General features: G+C 42.0%; 1 protein-coding gene across 7 annotated transcripts in view; it reads left to right on the top strand.

Annotated features, from left to right (window-relative positions):
- The window catches only part of TCF20 (transcription factor 20), a 130,104-nt gene extending 116,364 nt beyond the window's left edge, over positions 1-13,740 (top strand). For 5 of the 7 annotated variants that reach the window (XM_032105452.1, XM_032105448.1, XM_032105449.1 and 2 more), the window contains 3 exons: positions 3,941-3,990; positions 6,952-7,079; positions 11,602-13,740. In XM_032105452.1, the coding sequence (XP_031961343.1) occupies positions 3,941-3,990; positions 6,952-7,035 (134 nt within the window). In that variant the 3' untranslated portion in view covers positions 7,036-7,079; positions 11,602-13,740. The remainder of the gene's footprint in view (positions 1-3,940; positions 3,991-6,951; positions 7,080-11,601) is intronic. The other 2 variants (XM_032105446.1, XM_032105447.1) reach the window with 2 other exon arrangements.
- The last annotated feature ends 6,545 nt before the right edge of the window (positions 13,741-20,285 follow it).

The raw sequence follows: 20,285 nt of genomic DNA, 5'->3' as shown, positions 1-20,285 counted from the left end.
TTGAGCCTTAGAAATGTCCCCTGACAGCTTCACTGCTTTTGGGTCTGGTGCCTGAATCTGAGGGCAGAGGTTCATTTACAGGAAAGGCCTGCTCACCCCCAAGCAGAAGTATATTTTGTGGAATTTTTAAAAGTACCTAGCTCCTAAAATCTAAGAAGCCTCTTCTGAGGATGTGCACATGAAAATCCCCATATCATCTCTCAAGGAGTTATATTTGCAGGTTTCGTGGTAGCTGGCAAGGGCGTGCCTTAGCTAAAATCCCAGTCCTACTGAAAATCAGGATATTGTAGAGCTTTTCAGAGAAAAATTCCTGGGATGTTTAACATGGACAGAATAACTTTTTTCCAAGAAAGAGTTTTAAGGAAATCGTTGGGCTGCTTTAGCTGAAGTTTTCAACCAAAACAAATAAAAGAGCCCCGGCTTGAAGTAGATTCTCAGCATTCAAAATTTCAGCCTGATGATGTGACAGTAAAAGACCTTGTTTGCAGTTGGTTTTATCTCTGGGTGTAATCAAGCTGTCTTAATCTATAGACACTCTTCCAATAAATCTGTGTAAAAGAAATAAGGAAGCTATATGGCATAAGACCTGATTTTCATTTATGCCCAAGCAGAAAGCGTAGGCTTCCTTGAGAAACAAATCAACATTATTTTCTCTTTGCTCAGCCTGCTGTCTGCCTATAAACCCTTTTTATTGGTTTTGCAGTTCTAGTGTCTTTCTGTGGTGAAACTGTACAGGTGCTTCTCAGCTTCCTTGAGCTCAGTGGTAGTTCCATTTTGAAGTCAACCATCCTGCTTTGAACAATGGTGCCACCTTGCTTTATTTAGAATCTGTCACAGATCTGTTCTTAATCCTCAGAAGTTTGTGTTAACATTGACAATGGCTTTCAGGCTTTTGGAATATGTATGACTGGTTTTGTATCTAAACAAAATAAAGCCAAACAGAAAACACTTGCTAGAGTGTTTTTTAGGGTATGTTGAGTCACACACACTTGGTGTTTGTCTGAATTCCTGGTAGTGACCATGCCTTAGTTGAGATGAAGTACCCATGTTGTATTCCAAAGCAGTTGCAGTGTGAGCTGAAGCATTTCTGCCTTTGCATCTGTGTGGATTAGAAGCCAGTCCCCTGTCCATTACTGTGCCTCATGTGAAAGGCAGTACGTTTTTGGGAAAGGGCTGGAGGTTGGAATATGTCAAACAGCTTCAGTTCCTTGCAGCACTGAAGGCAGCCCTGGGGTGTGACCTGGGCTCTGGCTTCTGCGCTGATGGGCGATGTCCAATCCCACCCTGGCGAGGAGCTAGGCTTTGCCCCGCTGTTGCTAATTGAGTGCTGTGCAAGGCACATGGCTTCACAAGTTGCCAGTTTGTACATATGGATGCTTTTATATAGCCTAATTCAGTTGTCTTTCAATCTCCTTTCATAGAAAATAATCTTGGGCAACATAGGGTGCAAGAGAGCTGACCATTTCTTACCCATTTACATAAAAATCGCAATCAGTAGTGCCACTTAAATAATTTTTGTATGGAAGTGACTGTGGTTAACCTTGTCTGTATTTGGCTTTCGTCTGTCCAAATTTATGAAGAGCCTCTGATGTCTCAAGATAACTTAGTCCTAGGGATGTCTCCATGGAAACAGGATCTTTGTTTTCTGAAATTTTATATCCTCTCCCTCTGCTTGTTCTTCCCCACCTGGAGTCAGATCCTGATGGTTGCAGCACACTTGTCCCTACAACATATATTGCAGGCCGTTCCACTTACAGAAGATTTTTGACTGTAAATTAGGAAAAGATTAACAGCAAAATAAAATGAATTTTCAGAGAGCAGAAATCCTGTGTCTTCACGAGTGTCATTAAAGATGAGTAACAGGCAGAACACGGAGGGTGAGACAAAAGTATGAAGCTTACAGAAGAATAATTGCTTCTATTAAAAGTGTTTTAGGTTTTCCCTGACTACTTTATGGAGAAAAATCTGTAGAAACAAGGACAAGTCTCAATTCTTTTCCCTTTCTGCCACAATGAGCTGATCATAGCTCTGTGTCTGCTGACTTCATGACAAATCGTAATCTGTTATATAAAATACTTGGAACTGCTAACAAAAATCCAGGCCAGCTTTGTAATGATGAACAATTTCTGCCTTATTGGTATTCAGCTGATTTTCTACGGTGTGCTGATGACATTTTTCATAGTAGTCTTTCAACAGAAATGAAAAAAATTGCTATTAATTGCATCTGCTGTTAGTATTTGCAACAAAAATGCTGACCGTAGTAAGAAACCAAGCTCCATACATGGATCAGGCATGGGGTACAAGGTTTCTGGCACTTCTTCCTGATCCTTGTACAATCTTCCTTTCTGATGTACTAGCTAAAGAACTGCATTCATTACCAATGTTGGGTTTCCAAGAAAGAAGAAAACTCCATCCTGTTCTAACATACTGTGTATGTTTTTGATGATTGCTCTGTATATTTTTGATGATTGCTATATTATGCAGTGATAATTCATGCTGTAGTCTAAATGTACAATTCCTGCCCTTATAATGAGAAAACATTTTATTTATTTCCTGTGATTTGCTAATGCTGCATTTGAAATTACCTGTGGCAGGATTAAGGGTTTTACTCCCCTTTGCTAAAAATCTCTCAAGTAACTTAGCCTATTGCATGCTGTTTCCCTTTGATTCAGGCCAGAGGCATTCATGTTGAAACATAAGCATTCCGTAGCAGGGGGATGCTCTGCCAAAGCTTGGGTATCTAGAAAGCTTTTCCCTCAAGCTTTAGTTCCAGTCTCCTGCTGTCTGCTAAACTCTTCCAGCAGATTGAAACAGCAGGTAGCACTGGTTATGCTACATACTTAAGAGCGTTTTAAATTAGCACATCTTAGTTACCACTGCATTTCTCTACTTGCAAGCTCTTGGGGTATGTTGGAGCAGGCAGAGGGTCATAAGCACCTCACTGAATTCTCCCGCAGCGTTGGTCAGTTGTGCTGAGGTGGTGATGGGTGCTTGGTCCTGCTGATGAGGTGATGGTCTTGGGTCAGTCTCCTATGCAAGAGGCAACTGGAACAGAGCAATGTCAGGCATTGGGCAGGCTGAGAGGTGACCCTGCAGTTCAGGGTGCCCAGGGGAGGCAGCTGAGTGCTCTGAGGGGAGTGCTGCTCTTTCCCGTGGCTGAAGTTCCAGGAGCTTCCGACTTGCATCCCTTAGAGGCGTAGTCTGGGAGGGGGGATACGAGGAGAAGCAATCCGTACTCCGGAAGTGCTGCTAAATAAGTGCTCTTCAAATGGCAGTATTGCTTAATTTGTTCCTAAATAAGCAGTTCCACATAGGTGCCCCACTTTACATAATAGGTTTAAATAATTAACTAAACCATCTTTTAGATCATAGATTCATGGAAGCAAATCTAAGAGCAGCATGAGTGACCTAATTATTAGACATAGTGTCACAGTGTAAACTGATCTCTAGGATTTGGGATTGCAAATAAACTGTGTATACCCATACCTAGAGACACACACCCTTTCTTCCCCTGATGCTGGCAGGGCCTTGGGGTAAGGGTGAAAGACAGTGTTTGTACTGTGAAAAGCAGGGATTGTCTGTTCAGATTGGATGAATGTATCTGTCTTCCTTGGGCTAAAGCAAGGAAGGCTGGAATTGCTGAAGGGGGTTGGGATACAGGATTTGTAGACTTGCTGTTGTGATTCTTACTGCATACAGAGCATCCCCGGAAAACCGGGGTTGCTTCTTAATCCAGGCAGCATTGTCACTTGGAGTGTTCAGTAATTTTGTTTGCTAAAACTTTGGGGGTGGAAGGGATGAACCTGCTAATAACAAAGTATTCCTATAAGAGATCTTTGAATGAAAAATATATACCGGTGAGGCAAGATTAATACATGATGTGTTATTCAAGTTGGTTTTCATTTAAAAAATAATACATTGCTGTCTTCTCTTCCTTTAGATTGTTTACTAAACGAAGAGAATTTCTCAGTGAGGTGCCCCAAGCACAAGGTAAGAATCCTCTCCTGGATTAGAGCTGTTGGGTTTTTTTTGCTGCCCTCTTCTGGTTTCTAAATTTGGGTTAGTAATTTTATACCTGGATAATGTCTGTAGTCAGAGATGCTTTTAGTTGAATTATTCTGTGATATATGCTTGTGGTATATTCTGGGGGCAAACATCAACTCAAGAAGAATACTGAGTTTAAGAAGATAAAATTTTTGTCCCATCTGCTTAGTGCTTCTTTAGATCCTTGATGACTCTTCAGAAAGCTCAGTTTCATTTCCTGAATTCTGTGATAGAATCAGTATGTTGCTCCCTGGTCCTGTTTGAATGTTGCACTGAACTGTTGGGTTTTCTCCTTGGATTTACTGAGGATACAAGGAAGAAGAAAAATGACTTTATGGAAAAGTTCTCCTGGTTTTTGGAAACACCTCATTCTAGTTTACCAGTAGTGACTGGACTGAGTCCAACCACTCAGCCTTCAGTGGATCTGTGGGGTTTTTTCTGTACATCTTTGGTTCATCAAAAGACCCCTACACTGCTTCTGCCCAGGGTCTGGGCATCCTTAATTAATTGTCCCCGGAGCCTACACAGTGGTGCAAAGAGCTGTCTGTATGGAAAGAGGAGACAAGGTAGACAATACATACTCTCTTGTAGCCGTAAGTAATAGGATACCCCTCCCAGCCCTCAAGGGACGATACATCCCTGAGAGGTTGTGGATACCAGTCTTCCAGTTCTAAATGCTCAGAAAGTATCCAGAAAAACAACAGTTCTTGTTGCCAGTTGAATACAACAGGAATTGTGCAAGAGTTTGGATAGCTTGTGCTGAAAAGGAAATTATAATAGGGAAGAATTGTGTTGCTTTCTAGCAGGGATTAGTCTCCATCTAGTTCTTGTCTGCAGATCCCTGCCTAGCATTAGACTGACATCTGGTGGTCTTTTGTCTTCACAGATTATTCTTAATCTGTCTTTTGTAAACATACAGGAATTAGCCTCATGTTCCCTTCTGGATGTTCTACCACAAAATGATGTATTTATACACACGTATTTTAAATGCGCTGGAAGATTCAGTGCGCATTCAGGCTCTTATCCAAAGAATTAGCCTACTTTTCATCATAAAAAAGAAAATAAATTGTTCTGCACAACTGTGGAATAATGTTGACAATGTACAGCAAGCTTAAAGTAATGCATTAATGCTACAAGAACTTACAGATCTTGCCAAACAAACGGGAAGGATGAGCTCCCCTTACTGTGGAATGTAACTGCCTAAGTGCCACCCTCTGCTCAACTTTGGATACTTGACTAAAGATAATTGGGGCATGTCTTGGTTTCAGATGGGATGGTTATTTTCTTCCTGGTACTTAGTTGTCAGCTGGGGTTAAACCATGACAGAAAGTTATGTATTTAAAGGCTGTTTTATTTTTACTGCCTGTTGCATTCTGGGGAAACATAGTGTTACGTAGATGGCTTGGGTCACTGCTGCTGTATGTGAACACTTGTAGTGATGTGCTCAAACCATGAAAGGAAGTAACTGGTTTAGATTCAGACAAAGAATCCAGCCTTCCAGAGAAAATTCTGAGAAGCACATGGATTTCTGAAGTAGTCTTGGGGGATGGAGGGGGAAAACTACCAATTAAGTTCATAAAGGTACTTCATGGGGCAATAAAATTTTGAATCCTGTTCAGAACTATCCCACTGCAGATCACTTTCTTCGTTATGTCGAAAACAGAAATTCAACACCAGCAGCGTTTCTTTGACACTGAAGTTTGTTGACTTTTGCTTAGTAAAGACACAAATAATTTGTTTGAAGCCAGGCAGAGTTTTCTTTGCTTTCTTTCTCTGCCTCACCATGTGTTTCACTAATCACTGCCAGTTTGTTCCAAATCCTTCTGCAGGGCAGAATATAGGCTCACTCTGCTCCTTCCATTGTAGTGGCTGGAAAGGGGAATTCCAGTCAGTGACAATGCAGGAACAGGAAGGCTGAAAACCATTGCTCTAGAATGATTGGAGAAAAAATTGTATCAATTTTTTGCATGATATGAGTATGAGCAGCTGAGAGGAAGAAAGACTTTAAATTAGTCGGTTGAAAGCGATGCTTTTAGGTAACACCAGCTTAGCACTATTAGCAAATTAGTAACTGTCTCATAGCTCACTGTGCTGTTCTGCAGCTAATGGGTGGAAGAGCTACCTTTATAAATCTCCAGCAGTACGTCCCCCAGTACAGGGCCTCTTACCCTTTGGCAGTCTGTGCCTCACACCGGTAAATACACTTCATCACAGTAAGTGGCTCCTGGAGAGCAAAGGTGCTTCTTGCCTCATTAACTGTGCTTGACACTTAAGGCATAAGCAAGCTAAGTCCAGAGGGACTGGTCCTGCCTTTCCATGTGCTCCCCAGTGAGCTTTTCCATTTCCTTCTGTCAGGATTGATGCTTCAACCATCCATGTCCTGAATGTGCTACTTATGCAAAATATCAGCTTTTATCACAGGGAAAATGCTGTCTGAAAACTAATCATCTTTTGAAGGGTTCCTCTCACAGATCTAACCGGCTCTGTCTGCATCACAGCAAGTGAGGTTGCAACACACCCAGTGAGGATGCTGAGCCGTGGAGCAGCTATAAAGGGGATGGGATACCTCACCTTTTGGTGGCTCAGCCATCTTAGTTTGTCTTAAGCCATCTGTTCAGGCAATTCTGAAGTGGTACTTCTCAGCTTGTTCTACCTTTTTGTGTTAAATTCTGTGTTTCTTAAAATTAACCAGGCTTTCATATCTCAAACTCTTTACTTTTGTGGAATTACCTGCTTTTGTCTTGGGGAAAACTCTGTCTGAAAAATCTATTTCTGGTTCCAATACTGACTTTTCTCTCTCTCTCTCTCTCTCTCACTCACTCTCTGTATGTTCACTTTCCCTACCCCTGTCTTCTGTTTCTCCCTCATTTTCTTTTTCCTCCTCTGTTTGGCTTGCTGGTTCGTCAGCCCCTCCTTCCTTGCTCTCTTCCCTCCTTGCAGAACAAGATGGTGAAAGGCAGCCTCAGCACAGAGCAGTCGGAGCGGGGGTGAGGGGGGAAGTGTACTCCTGGGAATGGATATAAAAGCAAGCACAGGTGAGTTGGGGAGAATTTCCAGTTTCCACCTGCTGCCTTCTGTGGCTCCTTACATCTAGTGCCTTCCCCATTTCTGTGAGAAATCAAGGTGCTTTTGTGTACAATCAGAAAATTTGTAGTATTTTTTTTTTCTCTGCTACCATCCTGTTCAGTTTTTTGTATTTCTGCAGCAGTTCTTTTTGTTAAGCAGTGAAAGGCAAAGCTTGTTAGCTGTTACAACTGCCTGATTATTCTCTCAGCTAAACCAGTGGCAGAAATCTCCTTTTGTATCACATCCATAATGATCTGAAGTGTTTTTTCTGTGAGTCTCAGGGTAGTTAATAGTAAGCTTCTGTATAAATAAATTCATCAAATTCTATATATAAGCAGTAATTAATAATATTGGTGAGTTCAGGATTATTGTAATCTAGGATTCCCCTGTTTTCTGGAAACGTAGATAGATACCTGGATAAGTAAATTAGTCTTAGCAGAAGCCCACTGTGTTTCTTTTAGCCCAGCTTTTTCGTCTATTTTGCAAACAGACTTGGGGTATAGAAGGTAGAAGTGTATCCAGAAGTGGTCACAATTTCGTAACTTTGTAATGTGCCCCAAGTTCCTTGCTGCACTTCCTTCATGCCTCCTCTGTTGTGTAGGCCCAGCATTCATACAGCCATGTGTGAACTTGGTGGGGAATTCAGTTTGTCTGAAACAGCTTTTTGTCATGTCAGCATCAGAGCCAGGTCATTTTCCTAACCTGGTTCAGCATGTGGCTGGGAAAATACATTGGCACAAGGATGGAGTAGTGCTGAGGTGGGACTTAGCACGCAAGGAATGGAATGAGGTTGGGATTTGTTTCTTATTCAATTGCAAGTGCATTGCAGTTCAAAGGCAACAGGGTGGATTAAAATGAAATAAGTGTTGGTTTCAAATTAATACTTGTTGGCACCCTTCCCATGAAGCTGCAGCCCAAGAAGGTCTCTTGCCTTCATTTCACTACTGTGCTGGTTTGGGCAAATTTGGAAATATATCCTCTGATAAAAGGCAGGTTACAACCAGCCCTCCCCCACCAGGTTCAGGAAAAAAGAATTTTCCTCGAAGGAAAGTGAAAGAGATAAAAACTATTTATTTAACAAATACACAGGAAAAGGATGATAATGCCAAATAATAAAACCTCTTGCTCTGCTGAGAGAAACCTGGGAAAATTTCAGAGTCCTTCCGTAGTGTTTCTCTTCCCCTCCTTGGAGCTGGGACGGGGTGGTGGGCCCACTTCCAGGGCCAAGGCCTCAGTGGAAATTCCTCCCGATGTATTCTGATGTTGAAACCGTCCAGCAGAGAAGAAGGGAAAAAATCGGAGTCCCAGGAAAACAAAGTTCAACTCTCCATCTCTCTCCAGAGAAAAAGAAAGCCAAAAGCTGGCTGGAAAGAAAGCAAGCCGGGTGCTTCCTCGCGCTCCTCTTGCTGCTGCAGAACGCAGAGAGAGTTTTATATGTATCTCTGTGTGTCCTTGAAACATGAAAACAAACTGCAAAACTGCTTTGAAAGTTTTGGTCGGGTTTTTTTTCTCTTCTCAGGCTCAGTTTAAAGGCATAGAAAGGCACAAAATTAATTTCTGGGCACAGGGCAGCGGTATGGGGATATACATCATAAAGTCACCCCAAGACAACTACTCAGTTGCATTTCTTACTCAAGCTAGTTGCTTCTCTGTCTTTTACTTCCAATCATGCAGGTGAAGTTGCTCTTTCATGTCAGTTCTTGGAGCTGCTGATGATAATCCCCTTCCCTCACTGCTGTTCCCTTGCTTCCCTGGCACCTCCCCTACATTAAAATCTTTCCTGTTTTTCAAGTAAAGTAGTTGTGAAGTGCTTCTAATGGTGTTTTGTGTGAAGGATGAGAGATTAATTGGAAAATTGTGCGGTTTTAGTGCGGTAGCAGAAGACAGGTAGTGTCCCATATAAACACTTTTTGTAGACTGACTGCTGACTTGGTTTAGCTCTGCTGTGTTCTGTGATTTTTCATTTTTAATAGCATTCGTTCTTGGCTTTGGAGTGTTGTTTTAACAGTTACCATGCAAACAGTATTTAACAGTATTCAGTGTTTGAGTAGCTTTCTCCTTCCATGGTAAAGGTCACTGGGATTCCTTTAATCTTTTCTCTTTTCCTTAAAGTGTAACAGGCAATGTAATTCAGAACGCTTCTAAAGCAGGATGCGAGTCCCACAGCCAAGGTGCCTCTTACGGCTGTTTAATGCTAGGGAAGTCTGGTGATTTTTGGGCCATTCCTTTAAGGTACTGGTGAACATTACTGTGTCCCAGAGACCTTTACACAACTTTGTTCTCTGCATTATTTTCCAGTGCTAGCTCTTTTTTTATATATCATAGGAATGTATTGACTTAAGACGTTGAAGGCTGTGGAATCTCTGCTCTGTATTCACTGTATGCTCTAGACATCTCTCTAAGGTATCATTTCTTTCCAAATCCACTTTTGCCTCAAGTAGTTCTTAACAGAAAGTCCTATTTAGCCACCCCCTTTTGATGTTCAGAATGTCTTAAAAATTAAGTTCTCCAGCCTGATTTTGCACTCCAAAACAAAAACCATGCAAATCTAAAAGATCCAAGTATAACAAAAAATTAATATTTTTTGTTGTATTACTGTGGTAATTAAAGGACTTTAGGGGAATTCTGTAGCAGTCCAGGTAGTACTGGAACTGCCCTTCTGCTGGGCAGAAGATACAGAAGATCTTAGTGTAAGATACAATGGATACTCAATTGTGAGATTATTGGGCTGTTCTAGTCCTGGTTCACTCCTAGGCCTAGCAATTTAAGAAAAATCCTGCATGTTGGATAACATCCAGGCAAGTCAGTGTATTCTGTCTTTGTTGCTTCTCTCTCCCTGAGCCAGTTGCCTCCAGAACATTTGGATCAAGTCCAGATTTGGAGAGTGACTGTGAGAGCGAGTCTGGTGCTCTGGATCTTGTCCAGGAACGAGGCAGGACTCTCTCTCAGTGTGTTGAGCTTGTTTCTTCCCTGAGCCAGTGCCTAATGCTCTGGACCAGTTCCAGGCATGGGCAAGCTGCAGTTGTACAAGAGCCAGAGACAGCAACACGGCCTTGACACTCCTTCAGCGAGGGCTCTCAGTTGCACAGTAATGAAACCACAAAGGGCAGCTGCCTGAACTCTCTAGGAACCTCCCCCTTTCCTCTTCAGCTGGAGCTCCACGGCGTTGCCCGTCTGGTTTTTGTGCGTACTCGCCTGACTCTTTACTTACTCTCAGCCTGGCACCCCTGGATGGGGGAGATTTGCAGCCAAGAGTTGGGCTTGCTGGGATGTAATCTAGTTGGTGTGCTGATGATCACAGCAGCGTTGACTTCTGTATCACACTTAGTGTTCCTGGAGTTTAATTGCCAGCTATGAACGAACATGGGTGTTACTTTGCTCCCAGGCACACCTCTCATTCCGTTAACTGCTTTCCATATGTATCACTTATGTTGCAAGTTTTTTTCCTTTTCCCAAGCTCACTAGCTGGTAGGAAGGGATTTATCTAAGTCATATCAAAGAAAGTAACCTTACTAAATAAATAAATTGCTGCTGGGCTCACTTGTGTTATGGGAGAAGGGAAGAAAGGAATACATTATTTCAAGCTTTGCTTTCTCTCTGTGCAGATTAAGAATGAGAACCATAACCTAGAGAAATTAAATTTTAACTTTGTAGTTTCTCTTTTAAACTGAGCCTCCATCAACTTAGCAGACTCCTGAAGTTCATTTTCTCACTTCAGAGAATTTCTGGACAGGGGGAACATGTGCCAAGTACTTGGACATGTCCACATTTGTCTTGGAAGACATCACAAGCTTAGACCTTCCATGAACTGTCTCTACCACCATAATATGACAATTAGATCAAAAAAGCAGTAGAAAGAAATTGCCCTCCAATTAGTTAAACCACAGCTTTACCTTTAGCTGGTGAAATCTGGCCATTTCCCAAATGTTGATCCTGTGGCTGGACTGCAGTAATTTTGATACTGCAAGTATCAAAGATACAGTAAGTTTGACTATCTGCTGCATATTCACTGGAAACCACTGTTGGATGGTAGTAGTGTGACCTGTAGGAAAACATTTGGGTGCAGTCCCTCACAGCATCCCAGGAGCTGTCACCATGTTGGGATGTGCTTGGCCCCTCTGTTTCCCATTCTCGTGGTCGATGTGAGGAGTGGACTTGAGGTGAGTGAGATCCTGCCTGGCTGCTGAAGGTAGAAGTTCTGTAAGAGTGCCATTGTGATATGGATCATCCTGTCATCCCAGACCTCCTCCAGAACTGGGCTTATTTAATTTTTTTTTTTGCTGGTTGTTGAACTAAGACTTTTTATCACATGGATTAGCTTTTATGAACTACTCAAGTGTTGTGTATATTCATTTTCAGTCCACAAAACTAAAGAGCTCTTGGTGTTGCTGCTGGGGTAGGCTGCTGAGTGGGTTTGTCCAAAGCCTGAGGGACCTGTTTGCAGACGGAGGGAAGGAACCATTCCAATATTATTTTGACTTTGTTTTTCAGGTTAGGCTGTTGAGATAAAAAGCGGTGGACATTCGTGACTGAATGGAATCTCTCCCACTGTGCAGCCATGCCCCCTCTCGACGTGCCTGCCAATGCCAGCACTTCCTTCATAAATTCTTACATCACACTCAAGACTGATGACATCACAGAATCTGACCAAGGAGTCTGAACCAGCTGTTTCCATGGACACAATCTCCATAGTGACAGTGGGGAGGGGAGGGGGAAAAAGGAAACAGGTGGGGGGAATTAAAGAGGGAGGGATAAATATATATATATATATAAAGATCTATTTTTTAGTCTTGAAAGACTTTGTTTTAAATGAAAGGTGCGCTATATCCCTTTTGATGCTTTTGATTAAAATTTTAAAAACCCCATATAAATTAAAAAAGAAACCTATAGCTAAAGTAAATATTAAATTCAAAATTAAAGCAAGGCATGTGGAGCCTAACATTTTGTGGGAAAGAAGAGCAAAACTGGGAGTACTCCAAATAGGACTTGTCTCTGTTCCTCTTGCTTTCTTTCTCACAATATCTGATGAAATTCAATTTTAAAAGGCAAATAAAATACTGAGAAATTGTTTGTAAGGTATGGGAGGAAGGCTTGGATGGTTGCAGGTGATGGGGTGACAGTACTTGTGTCTGAGGGGTAGGGAGGTTTCCATTTTTGAGAAACACTATTAACAGTGTAAGCTTGACCAACATCTGCAGACTCTTGGGTCATGAGACGCATGAGATAAGAGGTGGCTGCTGCTTGCTAGGTCCCGTACACCTTGTTGGTGTGGGAACAACTGTACCACACAGGGGAAGGGAGTATCTGCCGTGTGTGGCAACAATGTGACCCCCAGATCATTCCAAGAAGCTGCCTTCAGTTGGAAGGCAGGAGAGAGGAAGACCTGGTTTACCTGCCAGATTGAGGAACGGAAGGAAGTCTGAATGTTGGTGGAGTCAGTGTATCTTCAAACTGATTGGAGTAAATCCACTTGGTTTTTTTTTTTCATTTTATGATTTTGCTTTTCCTAAGAAAGGAAGAGGGAATGTCAGTGTAACAGCCTACACTATATGGTTCTTTGGGGTTGTTCTTTTTTTTTCTTTTTTTCTTTTTTTTTTTTTTTTGGTAAATTATGTAATTTTAAAACATTTGGGTTTAAGGAACAACAAAAAAAAATCATATTTTTTTCTTGTTAAGGCCTTAAGAAAGGGGTTAGTGCATCTTTCAGGGGTCACTCTGCCATGGGAATAAAAATAGCTGTTTCACAAACAGTTTTATATAAAAAAAGCTTAAAAAAACCAAAAAAACTAATAAACTTCATTTTAACCTTGTCTCCTTTTGTTTTGTGCGAACTTGATTTGTTTAAAAGGACAGAGACAGTACTATCTGCTGCTTTTTGGTTTCTTTGCCTTCATCGGTTCTGCCTTCAGTGATGACCTTCTGAACTGGCCCAGCAAGAGGAAGACCACAAAGGCTTTGAAAAACTAAAGCTTAGAATCTGTTTGATGTTCAGAGTTAATGAGCCAATGACTGGATGAATTTTCTGTTCGTGTGAGTTGGTGGTATTTCACCGGGTCACTGACTTCTTTCACTCATAGGATGGTAGCATATCCTAGAGATATCAAACAGCGTGGTGTTTACTGGGAAGTCACTAGAGATAGGGATCTAACCGGCATGACATGGATAAGAAAAATGGGGTTGATATTGTGGGGAGGGAAGAACTATTTTAAAAGTTATGTACTGGATGCTTGCTCAGCTACTCACATTTTGGAGTATTCAGCACATAAAAATAAAATCTATGATAGCTCATATTAAGATATCTATTTTAACTCTATTTTTAAAAGATCGATTTAAAGATTTGGGAGATAATTTGGCAGTTATTTATTTCTAGAAGTTGCTACTCTCACTCATAAATATTTGGAAAGAAAGGGCAGCCTTCTGCTTACTCCTTTCCCAGTAGCAGCTACTGAAGTTAGTATGTCCTTTACATTAAGAAATAGACCTGTTGTGATAAATGTCACTAATGTGTCATGAATTGGTGCTGAAAATATTTAACTGCTGGTGTAGTCAGAAAAAAGTCATTTTTAGCATAGTTAATGTGATTGAGTAAATGACTTCTTTTCAACTGAATAAAAATGTTTCTTTTTTTCACAGTGTCTGTTCTATTCTACCTGTTCTAAAAAAAAAAGAAAAAGTTACTGTTTTTGCATTGATTTTATGTTGGTGAAGAGTCAACTTTGTCTGTAGCACTGTGACAGCAGAACAGTGTGTGCTGGAACTGCTGAATTTGACACTTTCACTTTTGGCCCTTCAGGGTGGTGTCACAGCAGAGGCAGAAGGTTTTTGGGTAGCTGGGAGGGAGCCTTGGAGGTGTTGCATGTGGGAGCTTGTGGCAAGTATGGAGATTCAATATTTCCTTCTGCACTGTGGTTGGAAAGTAGTGGGCGTTGTTTAGGGCAAATAAAGAAATGGTACCACAGTCGACTTCACAGGAAGTATTTCTCAGTGGGAAATGCTTAAAATCCTTCAACTCAGCTGTGGCTTAACCCTCCCAGTGCTGTGGTCAGAGGTGAGGGGGTGCTCTCCAGTAGAGGGGGATTGTGCTTGGTGGTAAAGGCTTTACAGAAACCAGAATTGTCGTGATTCTAAAACCAAGCCAGGAGGAACTTAAACAATGTGTAGTGGCTTCCTGGGAGAACTTGGAAATGATCCAGAAGAATCATAAAATCCTATTGGAAGTAAAAATTTCTTTTGGCTGAGAAAATGCAAAGTGCTGAGTGGATTTTGAAAGCTGTTGTACAAAACATTTACCTGCTCCATCCTGCAAAAGCAATTAACAGCTTGACATCGTGGACACCCCAAACTGGAAGAAAGTTTGAAAGTCTTGGCTAATTTAGAATTTGTGGAGCAGAAATGACCTGCAGCAGAACCTTAAAAGAGACTGTGTATAGATGAGAATGAGTGGTCTGGCACCCACTTGGGAATTACCTGTTTGGATGAGGAATGAACTAACGAGAGTTTGGATAAGGCAGCTCATTTTCACAGTGTTTCTTCGTGCTGTCTGACTCTCATCGGGATCTCTTGAAAGAGACACCAGTGTGCTGGCAATTGAATGTGATCGTTTAGCAGCATTTCCAGGCTAACCAGTGTGAGTCAGCGCTGCTGAACAGAGTCAAAGGAAAAGGTGTTTTCCCATCAAGGATATGCAATGGATCCATCATGATAAGGATGTTTGTTGATATGATAAGGACAAAGAGTCCTGCAGCTGGTGGAGGCCTGGGATACATACAGAGCAGATCTTGATACCAGGAGCTGCCCATCGATACATTTGTCATGTATTTATTGCATGTGAAATCCATGCTTGGAAATCCAAGGCACACATCACTGTGGATCATGCAGCACAGGAGAAAGCTATCTCAGCTGCCACTGCAGAAGGCAGTGGCCAACCTCACTAATCTGTACCACAGAGGTATGAGAGGGAATTTTACTTGGGGTTGTGACGTTCTTGAACCTTTTGAATTGCTTAGAGCAAGACAAACTGGTGATGTTTAATGGTATTGAAATAAAAAACATTCAGGGGTTCAGGGTGCAGCATCTGCTGAAGAACGGTGCACATCTAGTTCATGGAGTGTAGCTAATGGCAAGCTGAAGAAATACATTTTTGGTGGACATGCATTTAAAAAACCAAAAGTTTGTTGAGGTATGGGCAGTTGAATGGCAGCTTTGGTATTTTGACTATTTAATGTGCAGTAATGTACATAAAAATATGTTAGGAAAGATAATACCTTAAACTGGCATAGTTACAGGGGGAACATTTGGGGGCTGACTTGGATATAAACTTTCTAAATTATCCGCCTGTTAACTGTGTTATTACGTCAGGAATTACCTCTGCTGTCCTGAGTGCAGTGGGTGTCCTGGACATGGTAGAAATATTCAGTAGGGGGGCACAGCATTGGTTTGTCTGATCTAGTCCCTGACTTACCAGAATGACTGAAAGAAGCAGTCCTCTATCTCAAAATGTAGAAAATTAAGTGTAAATATCCTACTTTTGGAAGTGGAACAGGGTATCTACATGGTTGAGGATGAATAATTCACCACTGCTCTGGATTTTTTTTTAAATGATTAAAAGTTATGTGAAAAAGAACAGAGTACAGGTAGTCCAGGTTCAGTTATAGATCTAGAAAACACAAAGATGTGGTTTTACTGACTTTGCTAGGAGATGCTGAAAGAGTAGTTGCAATCTTAGCTTTGGGTTAGAAATCCCCGTTGTGAAACAGGACGAGATTCTTGTATGGCTGTGAAATATTTCTAACAAACATGTTTAGGTTTGGGCTTAGTTTTTTGGGTTTCTGAGGTTATTTTAGGATGGAACTCTAGCAGCATATTATGAGTCAGAGTTTAGTCAATAAATATAAAGGACAAAAGTAGTTATTAGAAAATTGTGGGAGACCAGTAACACTGGTACTTTCTCCTGGCATAGCTACAGGCCATAGAGAGCTTAACTAATGCACATCACTGAAAAATTGGCTCCATAGGGGTACTGTGCACCGAGCTCCCCACCTGACCTGTGCTATTCAGCCAGAAATTATTATGTAAAGCTCTGAAGGAGAGACTGATGTTTTTCCTTAGAGTGCAAAGGTCAGTGAAAAAGGTCAGCTGTCGTTGTCCCTACTTGTGATTGTTTAATTGTTTGCTCCATCTGTACTTCTGGTGGGATCCAAAAGGTTTACTCTGTCATCTAGTTGGAAAGTGAAGACGGTGCTGCTTACAGAATCTTTTTGTAGGATTTAATTTCTTAAGTGGAACCCATGTCCTAGTTGGTGTGTTTACAGAAGGGAGCCTGAACTGGAAGGAAAGTATTGCTTGTTTGCTGGCTTCTTCCACAGGGCAATATGGAGAGCTGAGATTGCTTCTCTTCCCTCTTCATCCTCCAGAGGTTTCTTGCAATTTATTGCTTAACTCAGTTTTAACACTGCGGTTTCAAGGTTCTGACCTTACCTGGCCATCTTTAGAAATGCTGATATTTCTTAGCAGCCCCAGAGAGACTTACTTGCTATCCAAATAATTTGAAAAAGAAAAATAGTCTTCTAGCTCATAGCAAACCCCCTGTGAAAGAAACGTTCCACTCTAGCTGGGGATCAGGAGTCAGACTGATGTGTTCTCCTCTGCATGATAAAACTTGCTTGCATGTTCTGCTGAAGGTGAGCGTAGCCAGGTTACCTGCAAATACCACCTGCATCGCATTAGGGGCCTTTGGGTTGTAGCTACCCCTGCTGACAGCCAAACTTGGAGTTCACATTAGGCTTGGCAGTCGGTGCTCCCTGGCTTTGAGGTACAGCATGGCAATGGTTTTCTGAGTTTTGTTGAAATTGCTTATTTTCAGTGCCCCATCTTTTAGTGGGGAGCAGCAAAGAATGGCAGAGAAAATGTTGGGGAAAGAGCTGCGAGGTGCTTACATGAAAAATAAAAATGATGGTGCAAGGATAAATCTGCATTGTATAGTGAGAGTCTTATGAGCTGAAGCCAGTTCATCAAAGAAACGTCACCACTTTTCATGGTTTTATTAAAAAATGGAAGTCTGTACACTTCACAGCATTTGTATGACAAAAACTTAATTGGGCTTTCACCCAAGTTCTTGCCCACCTGAACTGGGTTCCCTCTCAGAAGACAAATGGAATTATTAGAGTCTTAAAAATTGTAGATTATTTTGAGGACATTACTTTGGAGGCTGTTGGAATTACAGCAACCTGGATTGTGGGGCATAACAATATCTACTTCTTGTGGACTTTTTTATCACCTTGAGGTACCTTGTACGTAAGACAGATCTCACGGTAGTTGGAAGACACGCAGAAAAGTGGACAAATTACTGTTTAGTGTTCTACTATGAAATTCAGAATTGCCAGGTGGCAATGGATTTCAAAGAGGCAAGAAAGCACTGTGTGTATAAGCACAACAAGGACGTAGAACTCCTGGGTTTTGTAATACTTTGCTGCTTTGGAAACCAGGATGAGAAGGTCACTGTATAAAGTGGATGTTGCAGTCTCTCTGTTCACCTGGTGTCCTGCTGTGGCTGAAACTTCTGAGGAGAAATCACTACCTGTACAGGTGATAGATGGCAAAAATACAAGTGCCCATTTGGGAATGAAACCAAAGAGCTCCACTCTGCAAGAAAATAAGCCAAGCTTCTGTAATACTGCTGATGGAGACTTTTCCAGCTGCCAAAAGCAGAGGCCATACAGAATGGCCCAATTTTGTAGTGTCTAAGCAGATTTCCAGGGTTGTGTTTGATTCTGCTCCAAGTGGGAAACATTCTTGGCTTTACATGACAGGAAAATGTGCCAGGAGAAGAAAGTTTCCAGAGCTGTGAGATGGAAGTGGGCATTTGCAGCCTTAAAGAGGACATTGAGGGTTGCAGTCCTCATGGCCGACTCCAGCTGCACCGCTCGTTTTTACTAAAACCAGCAGCATCGTGTTGCCACAGGAACACAAAAGACTTGGAAAAGATGCTGTTACAGCAGAAGTGTACAAATCCCTTATGACAAATGTGAAAGATGGACTTAGCAGACACCAAGTTTGTGGTCTGCTGCTTCAGACTAGGGAAAGAAGGTGCATCTTTTTAACTGCGCAGAATTGTTGCAGTCTAGAAGATTAATGGGTCAGAAGATGTACAGCTTAGTAGTAGGAACACTAATAATGAGCAAGAGGGACTGTAAGAATGCCAGTAACTGGGACAAATTCTGCTTTGGACCATGGCCCATTGGCCTCAAACACTGCCCACCACCCGTGTTGGATGGATTCACCCCTGAGCTGAGCACTGGTGTTTTATGATCCAAAGGTCCTCTTGAAAATAAGGAGAGCTGAGAAAACCTTTTACGACTGGCCTAATCGTGTGAAAGAGTAATGGAGAAATAACAGGTCAGTAGAAGTTGGGGAAGGTTTTTTCCTGAGGTTCCTTCCATGGAATGCTATGGAATGAGAGAAGACTTGAGACCATTGGAAAGGCACTTGAGGGCCTCACTGGTGGAGGTGGCTGTTGCTGATGACCTTTTCTGTGGGCAGCTGCGTGTGTGTGAGTTCTGGAAGAACAGTCCAGGTAGGTACCATACCAGATCTATTCTCTGCCATTTATTAGACTACACAGCAACAGGCCCTGAAATCCACCCTTTAATGTAAAAAACCCACCCTTTTTGCATCCAAATGGTTGTTCCAAATACGGATAGTCTCTGTTGTGCTTCCAGGGGGAACGTTGGCTAAGTCACCGGGCTTGGTTGGTCCCTCTTCATAAATGCCTCATCTTGGTTTTCTACCTCCAGTCAGTAGTATGCCACAGAAACTGGAATACAACAGCTGATACTCATTTTCTAGGGTTTCATTTAACCTCTTTGAAGGAGCTACTTGACACAGATGCCAGAAGTCTGTGCAACCATTTTTTTATTTACCATTTCTGCCAAGAGACAATGAGATTTTCCCCTTATTGTTAGCATTTATTGGAGTTACTTGGACTTTAGGAGTAGCTCATCAAAAACCTAAACAACCTTTCCCAGTCTGCAGCTAAGTGTGCAATGCAGGGCCTGGTGGAGTAACTTCTTAACTTCTTATTCCTTACAATGCATGAGGAAAGACAAGTCTGGGGCTTGCCTGAACAGCCTTTTTGTGTCTGTTTGCCACAGCCCCTTGGCCTCCCCTTTTCTTCACTAGGTGCATTAGGGATATACCAATTTGTGGTTTTTAAGAACATATGTACTTACCTTTTTGATTTGTAAGTCTATACATTTGTCTGGAAATACACAAGTACAAGGGTCCAGTAGTGGAGAAAAATGTTCATTGATCAGCTTGCATGTTGCATGACCAGATGTTGGGTGAGAGCAGTAAAAACTACAGCTAAGGTCTGTCACGAGTTCAGGGGGCACTTCAGCAACTAAAATGTCACAATTCAAAGCGTCCCACAAGGCACTGTGTCTCTCACAAACAGGCAGTGTACATGAAACAACAAAACCCTTCTGTGGAGTAAGCAGGCTTTGTACCTTCAGGCCACAATTTCCGAAGTGCTGGCCCTTGAAATGAGCTTCTCACAGCCACACAACATGGCAACTCCTGTATTCCCACTTTGTTTTCACTTCTGCCTCAGCTGACAGCAAGTGTTTGAGCTTGATTTCTGCTGCAGCCTGTTGCAATTGTCAGAGCAGACAAGAATCTCCAGTCATTCTGAAAAGGTTTGTGGCACTCTGATTCAAAGAGCACATGAGGGTTCATAACAGTGTGAACAAGTGGAGACACTTCCATTCTCTTTTCCATTGATTGTGGGTATCTGTAAGACTGTCATTGCATTTCTCCATTTTGCACATTACTTACAGGTAATCTGGATATTGCATGTCTGTGTTGCTTGCAGGTAACGCAACCTGTTAGTCATAATTTGTCCTGGTGTAACTTGGCGGTTCTATTTTGGAGTTTTAGCCCAAGCAGGAGCTCTCCCTCTCACCCTGACATGGGATCAAGGGTATCTGTAGCTGCTCTCTGTCCCCCAGGCAGCACAGAACTCCCCAGCACCTCCAAGCTCATGCAGAGGTTACTGCCTTGGCATCCAGTGTCTATTGCAGTGCTGTTACACTCCAGCAACTTCTCCAGTTGGATTCTTGGCCTATCACATGTCCTCATCATCCAGTCAGGTCTGCAGGGAGCTGTGGCTCAATCCCTCC

This window comes from Corvus moneduloides, chromosome 4 (genome assembly GCF_009650955.1).
Source record: "Corvus moneduloides isolate bCorMon1 chromosome 4, bCorMon1.pri, whole genome shotgun sequence".
Lineage (NCBI taxonomy): Eukaryota > Metazoa > Chordata > Aves > Passeriformes > Corvidae > Corvus > Corvus moneduloides.
The sequence above is the reverse complement of the archived record's forward strand: the minus strand, read 5'-3'. Positions and strand labels throughout refer to the sequence as shown.